The sequence below is a fragment of the Sinocyclocheilus rhinocerous genome, unplaced genomic scaffold, assembly GCF_001515625.1.
Source record: "Sinocyclocheilus rhinocerous isolate Xijiao unplaced genomic scaffold, SAMN03320098_v1.1 scaffold148, whole genome shotgun sequence".
Classification (NCBI taxonomy): Eukaryota; Metazoa; Chordata; class Actinopteri; order Cypriniformes; family Cyprinidae; genus Sinocyclocheilus; species Sinocyclocheilus rhinocerous.
The window spans coordinates 1,756,534-1,765,326 of NW_015653472.1; the positions used below are offsets into that span (position 1 = coordinate 1,756,534).

Genomic DNA, 8,793 nt, shown 5'->3' on the forward strand with positions numbered 1-8,793 from the left:
AATATAACCTTTGAGTAAAAAAGATAAGTGAAAAGTTCATGAACCCTTTGAAATTATCTGGATGGGAACTGATATGTGATGTGTTTTCGTCTGAATTCTAATAACATGTATGTAAACACTCATGCAATAGGTGGTTCATTGATCAGCCCTGCCATATGTAATATTCTTTTCCTCATATCATTGTTCTAAAAGATCACAGAAAAAGATTTGTTGAAACATCCTCTCTTCAGATGCAGTTGGCATCCTGCAAGTATCCGTGCAAGAACTGGACAAAGAATTTATGAAAATGAACCCTAGAGGGAAACATATAGGTCTGCAGACATTTCTTGCTCATAACATCTTTGTTCATGAATCTCCATCTACTGTGTACTTGTGAATCTGATAAGTACACAGCAATATCCAATAGGATTTACTGCCTCAAGAACAGCTTACAATCATGAAGAGATCAATGAATTTCAAGTTGTATCAGGAAATTCTGAAACAAAACGTGGCGTCTGTGTGCGATCCAAAAAAATTCTCAAGTAATGAGGTCATGACCATGATTAAAAAACTTCCACATATTAGAATGGAAATTCAGTATTGACCTCAGCCTCATTAGAACATTGTGGCACGAATTCAAACACACTGTTCAAGTGAGACAATGCAAAAATTGATGTAAAATCAAATTTTTCTTGGGAGGAATGGGTCAAACATCATTTATTTTGTTATATATTGACTGACTGCATGTACATCATCCTGCTTATTACAAGACTACCCAACAAATAAATAAATAGGTAGACATGAAATAACTCAACATTGACTGGAAGTTCAAATCATGCAGTTCAGAACATCCAATACTTTTTTGCATCACCTTTATCAAACTCTGTGTTCTGATATTGACAGATTTTTACAAGTCATCTCACTCCCATTGTCTCTCATTAGAAACACATGATGCACAAGGCTACAGGATATTTAACCACATCATACAGTCCTTGACATTTCTATTAGAATTGCATAATCTACTACAAGTAACATTCCACATATTTTTCCCAGCTGCTGTATTTTGTTAGTGATTGCTAGGCTGTTGAACAGCAGTGGGAAATTGCTATTTCTTCTGACTCATATTATTGGAAATTATATTTCCCTTTAGGATTCCTAATACTACTTTATAAGATCGGAGTCTGTCCCTTGGGTTTCCCACTCAGAACAGCGAGCTATTTTTTCCACAAAGAAAGGTCCAGCTGTAAACAATCAAAAAAGTTGATGTCAGTGAGACTGTCAACTTGTCAGATTATTTGGAAAAGAGCGTATGCGGTTTTATGGTTGAGAATCAATTTGAACAGACTTTATTGGTTACAATCAATGCTGCTGCCACAGAGATGTACTGTATTTATCTATGATTTGTTGCCCTCTAGTGCCCAGACTCACACTTGATACATCATTTCTTTAGGCAGTATGTTGTCCTGTAAGTAACAATGTCTGCAGGAAAACGGTATTCTCCAAATATTTTATTTTCTTAGTTCAGTGTCCTACAGAACATTCGGCAATGGCCCCGAAAAAGGGATAATCCCTCAACTGAAGTGTTGATGTTTTCTTGTCACCAGTGCTTACTTGGAACCTGTTTGCTTGGATTGTATTAAGTGTACTGCCAAATGTCCTGCTCCCGAAAGCCCCAACACTACACATTTTGAATACATCCCTTATCTAAGACACAGATTCAGCTCTTTAGCTCAGTGATAGAAGATTCCCAAGATTTCATTTTGCCATTTTAGATGTGAGAAACTAAAATGTATAAATGTGCATTATGGGGGATTATACAGACACATCCAATATGACGTCCAATTTCTCAGGCTATGTTCAATTTTAAGTTCCCAGTGATTGTACTAGCTTAAGATGACACAACAATAAGCAAGACAATTTAAAGAGGACAACCATTTTATTCATTATGTCTCTGGATTACCAGTGAGCCATTAAGGATTTGTGCAACAGTCTAGATTTGAACCCCTTACAGCAGTGGTTCTCAACCAGGAAATGACTTAGATGACTTAAAATGGCTTCAATTTAAACTTTAATTTAATTTTAAAAGTGTGATTTCTAGACCTGGAAAAGCCATGTAAATTAAAAACAAACTACATTTATATTGACTGTACATACACTGAACAAAATTATAAACGCAACACTTTTGTTTTTGCCCCCATTTTTCATGAACTGAACTCAAAGATCTAAGACTTTTTCTATGTACACAAAAGGCCTATTTCTCTCAAATATTGTTCACAAATCTGTCTAAATCTGTGTTAGTGAGCACTTCTCCTTTGCCAAGACAATCCATCCACCTCACAGGTGTGGCATACCAAGATGCTGATTAGACAGCATGATCATTGCACATTGGTGGAGAGGAGACAGAGTGATGAAGCCAATCAGTAGATATCTTGGTTATGCCAAGCTTTAATATATTGTATCAGGTAGAAACTGACAATGGAAGCCTTGGTGTCAAAAAGGTTGAGAACCATGCTTTACAATATTATAATTATGCTAATCAAAGAAACTGCATGACATGATGGAAAATGTGCATGTTTAACTCAAAAGATGACAGTCCAGACTTATCAAATGCTGCATATCAAAAGACAATACAGGAACATAAATGTCCAAACTAACTGATGCAACATGAGACCAACATTAAGTATCAATTGTAAATAATAGCACAGCATAAAGCCTAAAGTAAAATATCATCTCATGGATATCCATAATATGAAGTCCATTTAAACACCCAACTGTTTAAGGCAGATAAACAAGTAAAATGCTGTAGTTCCTACAAGTAGAATTATGTAAACGGACAGTTGGAGATTTGTTCAGGGTCATTAAAGTAAACACAAAAGATATAAATCCAAAATGAATAAGTTGTGCTTGAGGATAACATGGGAAGAATGGATAAAACGTGGAATGCAACCGAGCAGCAGAAACACAAATCCAACGCAAGACCCTCATCATAAATACTGTATTAGCATAGCATTAATACAACCTTTTAGATACAATATGATAAATCTAAAAACACTGCAATTCCCATGGAAAGACCACTATGCCCAAGAAACACCACAATCACAATGCTGAAGTATGTTGTATTTCATGTGACACCATCTCCACCCCTGATCCCCATAAAGGCTGCTGGATTCAAGAATAAATCTCTCGTCTCAACAAATGCTGCATATCAAAAGACAATACAGGAACATAAATGTCCAAACTAACTGATGCAACATGAGACCAACATTAAGTATCAATTGTAAATAATAGCACAGCATAAAGCCTAAAGTAAAATATCATCTCATGGATATCCATAATATGGAGTCCATTTACCCAACTGTTTAAGGCAGATAAACAAGTAAAATGCTGTAGTTCCTACAAGTAGAATTATGTAAACGGACAGTTGGAGATTTGTTCAGGGTCATTAAAGTAAACACAAAAGATATAAATCCAAAATGAATAAGTTGTGCTTGAGGATAACATGGGAAGAATGGATAAAACGTGGAATGCAACCGAGCAGCAGAAACACAAATCCAACGCAAGACCCTCATCATAAATACTGTATTAGCATAGCATTAATACAACCTTTTAGATACAATATGATAAATCTAAAAACACTGCAATTCCCATGGAAAGACCACTATGCCCAAGAAACACCACAATCACAATGCTGAAGTATGTTGTATTTCATGTGACACCATCTCCACCCCTGATCCCCATAAAGGCTGCTGGATTCAAGAATAAATCTCTCGTCTCAAGTGAAAGCAACGTTACTAAGACATCAAATGAAGTGCAGATGTCCTTAAGAAGCTGATGTGTCTGAAAGAAAAATGGAGGGGAAAAGATATTAGTGGAAGCCAGAACTGCATCAAAAATCACAGATAGAACAAAGAACACTTAGATGGATGTGCCATATTACAAGAAAAAGTTAAAACATTAACAGCCCTATCAAACAGGAAATGGCATTTACAATAACTCAGGCTTGTTGCTCCTGGACTGAATGGCAAAAGAGATCATGTGCAAGAAGTGCTCAGTACCAAAGTGGTGGAGTGATGCTGACTCTGTTTAGATCTCAGTGGTGAGGGGGCCGCCGCTCCGGATGATCCTCATGATAGACTGAACCACTTCTGAGGTAGTGCCCTGACCTCCAATGTCAGCTGTGTGCAACTGCAACAGGAAACATTACAGAAATTACAACATGCTTAGACATATGACAGAACATCAACTGAGCAACAAGCATGTGGACTTTTCTGAAAATGGTTTGATTATGATTGTTAAAACTGTAAAAATACTACTCTGGAACTAAGAACTTAATGTAGAAATACGAGGAATATTCTTAAAGGATTGCATACAATATTTTTACACTTAAACATTTAGTTTTTTTTTTAAAAGGGAAAAACAAAAATCACCTAAATAGACATTACTACAGTACTGTAATGCCATGTAATATTTTGGAGTTCAATTTCAAGCAAATATACTTTACAGTTGAAAAGATTGGAGTTAATTTTTTAATACTTTCATTTATCAAAAATGCATTAAATTGATCAAAAGTGACATTTATAAGGTTACAAAATATTTATATTTCAAATGCTGTTCTTTTGAAATTTCTATTAATCAAAGAATCTTAAAAAAATGGATTGCTGCTGAAAATTCAGCTTTGCCATCACAGGAATAAAGTACATTTTTCAAATATATTAAAATAGAAAACAGTTATTTTGTATTAATTTACGTATTATTATTACAAAATAATAATAATAATATTTCACAATTACAGTTTTTACTGTATTTTTGATCAAATAAATGCAGCCTTGGTGAGCATAAGAGACTTCTTTCAAAGATGTGTAAAAAAAATCTTATTGGCCCCAATCTTTTGAACACTAATGTAAGTCTATTATGATATATAAAGTCATATAAAATGACTTGTGCTGTCAATTGATTAAAAAAATCACTAATTAATTGCACATTGTTTCTGAAATTAATTGCGATTAATCCCACCTAACATTAAAGTTTTTCAATATATTTTTATATTGCAATAATTTCACATTCAATCTTCAAATTAATGTAGAAATAACAAAGACAGTATATTATTAATATTTGTTTAATGGCATCTTTTTTTATGACTGAAGGCAAGTATCACTGATACCAATACTACCGATGTCTCTAGGAAATAGTTTTTTCCCCCTAATATTTAACCATTGACTAGCCATTCAAAATTACAGTATAATTGAGAGCTATCAATTTTAACATTCATTAGACTTTAAAAAATAACAACTTCTAATTTAAAACAATCTTCACATAAACCCATTATAATAAATGTCATATTTAGCTACCTGTGCACTCCAGCAAGTAGGAAATATACAGAAATTGAATAAAGTTATCAAACACTAAATTCTAAATTAAATATAGATGTATCTTTAAAGCTCTTTTTTCTTTTGTTCTTTGATTAGCAGTCATCACAGCAGCTGGGTTATTAGGTTATTTTGGCTGCTTTAAGAGCTATAGTTTTAAGACAGCTTTAATTGCCTTTTTGGTAACTTAATGACTTAACTGACGACATAACTACGACATTGCATGCACAGTTTCTTTCGCTCTTTGATATAAATTGATAAAGGTTACAGTGTGCATCGCCGCATTTGTGCGTGCAATTGAAGAGCACGTGCTACGAGCACAGTATAACGGCTGACAGGACAGGAAAAATCATTTTTACTGACATACGGCCTGACAACATCTCATCTGACCACAGTTTACTGTTGTTCTACTGAAGCTCCCTCATCACCTGTATCTTTTCCGCGCTCGTTTGACTAGCGCCTGGTGCTGAGGTGAAGTTGGAGTGAGTGGCTGAAAAGTCTCATGTATGATGTGGTCGTAAAATAGCTCTGCATCTAAATAAATGCAATTCTTGTCAAGAAAAAAGAGACAGAAGCAGCAGTTGTGGGTGGGATGGCTAACCCTAGCTCCCGATGTCTCTAGGAAATAGTTTTTTCCCCCTAATATTTAACCATTGACTAGCCATTCAAAATTACAGTATAATTGAGAGCTATCAATTTTAACAGTCTGAAAAGTCTCCTGTTTGATGTGGTCGTAAAGACGTTTCGCATCTAAATAAACGCAATTCTTGTCAAGAAAATGAGACAGAAGCAGCAGTTGTGAGTGGGGAGGCCAACCCTTGCTCAAACTAAATAAAAATTACTACAAAGAGTTCTTTTATGCACAAATTTAGTCATATTTAGTCTAACTGGTGCCTTGATGGGCAGGTATTCACACCTGACAAAACTCTTATTCACCAAAGCCAGTTGTGATCTAAAATTTGCTTCACAAGATGTGCTAGACCAACCCTAAAATGTGGACAGGTAGGTTTATAAATTAGAGAGTGTGGGTATGACTGACCCTGGTCTCATTCATGGTGGTGAGAATCGCACCTCGGATCATGTTGGCATAGTCATGAATTCTGAAAAAGAAAAGAAGAAGCCACTGCTTATAAAAATCATATATTAAGAATTGCACTACAGTAATATTGACAGAAAATTCTGTCAGTACATATTTGGCTGATTTTATACAACAGGGAAATTCTGGCTGTTCATCAAGTTAGAGATGTTACAGTGGCAAAGAACCGGGAAGGCAAAAATCTGCAAAATTACCATCACAAGAGCTGACACATAAAATAACACATGAGCTTCTCATTCACCACTTACTTGAGATGATCTAACATGAGGCAGCTGGCAAGCAGCATGGCAGTGGGGTTTGCGATGTTCCTGTTGGCAATGCTCTTTCCTGTATTCCTGGTGGCCTGTCATTCAAATGTCACTCAAAATGTGCATTTCAGTTTCACTGGAACAGCTCAATTTCAATAGAGAAACTGTATTTAAACAGAAACATCATTCTTTAAAATGGGTCTATGTATACAATATATTTGATACAATATATTGCATGTAGAACAAGAAAACATATCTTTCTATTTAAGTAGACTGAGTTAACTTAAGAACATCATAAACTCTTGCTTATGAATATTAATTAAAGTCTTTTATCGTTTTAAAATATCTTATGCTCACCAAGGCTGCATTTATTTGACCAAAAATACAGTAAAAACAGAAATATTGTGAAAGAATTGTGACAATTTTAAAGAACAGTGTTTTATGTTTATATATAATAATATATAAGTGGGCACTAGACACAGGCCTAACAGGTTTTACATAGCTGGCTATTTTTATTATTCAAACTGTGGCCTAGTGTTGCACTGTATAAGGTACTAAAAAGGTATTGTGATACCTTGCTTTTAAAAACGATACGATTCATCATGTTACAAGTACTGCTACTTTAGCAATGACATTTTTAATAAGAGCCATGTTTCCTGAGTTACATCGACATGCGGCAGCAGGACAGTGTGTGTGCAGCACTCTGCTTCAGCTCCCTGCATTAATACTGGCCATGCCAAACTTTATATATCCGTGCAGCGCAGGACTGCTTAAAGTTATTGACAATTTAGAGAATGGATAAGAAACATGCATGAATGAGAAAATGAAGCACGGGACATGCTTGATGTTAAAAAGAGTTACTAATCGCAATAAACCTTGAAAAAGAACTCGTGCAGTACTCACGCGCTAACACACTCCCGATGCACACGCGCACTGAAAGTCGCCTCTCATCAGACAGCATATGCAATCGCGAATTCAGATCTCTTTCACTACTTATTGTGCTTCATCGGTCAAATACACACAATTATGTTAAAATCCCCGTCTTATGACTGAAGTGAATGTAAACAGTAGAGAAAGAAAACGCATGTATCAATAAATTGGATCCGTACAGCTCTTAAAGTGACAGCAGACTAATATTCCTGCTGCTCTGTATCTATAATGCAACCGTCTACGGACACCTTGGCAATTGAATCGCCATTGGCTAGTACATTTTTTTGTTTACTCGCCAGACTGAAATACTATACTATATATATATATAAAGCTGTGCCATTTTACAAAAATGTTTTGGTCATTCAGTGTCCAAGTCGTGCGCCTTCACACTAGAGTTTATGGTACGCCAAATACACAAACACAGGTGCGCTGCGCATCCATTGTGATGAACTGAAAAATATCACATATCGCTTGACGGAGAGTGAAACTCTGAAGCGCTCAGGCAGAGTGTTTGGCGAATGAAAATATATCTGTGCTAAACTTATACTCAGCCTCCAACTCGCACACTGGCGAGTAAAATCTGAGAATTTATTAGCCATTGGCTAATATTAGACATAATTTTGTCACCCAGAGTGAATATTTAGTCGCATATGCGAGTGATTTACTCGCAGGGCCGGCGCTATCTATAGGCAGAGCAGGCGATTGCCTAGGGCCTCGGGGTTTGAGGAGGGGCCTCCATAACCTTAGCATCCCCTATATGCTAGTCCATCAGTCAAGACGGGCAGAAATACTAGCCTCATTGTTCATTGGATATAGTTGAATTGTCACTCATCTGCAATTAAACCAATTAATGTTGCAGCTTCAAAGCGGGTCCTGCCTTCTGGATGTTTGCGTAACGAACGCATCCTTCAGGTGCTGCGAACTATGTGATGCAAATGGCTAAATAGGCACGCAAAGAAGTATAGTGCCTAATGCAGGTGTGTGAGTTGTTGTCATCAATTTTGGAGTGATTACAATGTATTCTAAATATAAACTTGTTCTGTCGATCAGTGTGATTTCTGGAAAGATCATTCATTCGCTGTTGACGTGCCCAGATGCGACGCTTTGAATTTGCACGTACAATGAATGAAATCGCGTAGGGAGCTGAATAGCAAAATAGCTACAAAAGTAAAAG

General features: G+C 36.0%; 1 protein-coding gene across 1 annotated transcript in view; it reads right to left on the reverse strand.

Annotated features, from left to right (window-relative positions):
* Window positions 1-3,178: 3,178 nt before the first annotated feature.
* Window positions 3,179-8,793, reverse strand: part of LOC107716150 (isocitrate dehydrogenase [NAD] subunit gamma, mitochondrial-like) — a 15,269-nt gene continuing 9,654 nt past the window's right edge. The window contains exons 11-14 of the mRNA XM_016522502.1: window positions 6,690-6,784; window positions 6,385-6,445; window positions 4,035-4,164; window positions 3,179-3,816 (exon numbers count right to left, since the gene is read on the reverse strand). Of these exons, the coding sequence (XP_016377988.1) occupies window positions 4,063-4,164; window positions 6,385-6,445; window positions 6,690-6,784 (258 nt within the window). The 3' untranslated portion in view covers window positions 3,179-3,816; window positions 4,035-4,062. The remainder of the gene's footprint in view (window positions 3,817-4,034; window positions 4,165-6,384; window positions 6,446-6,689; window positions 6,785-8,793) is intronic.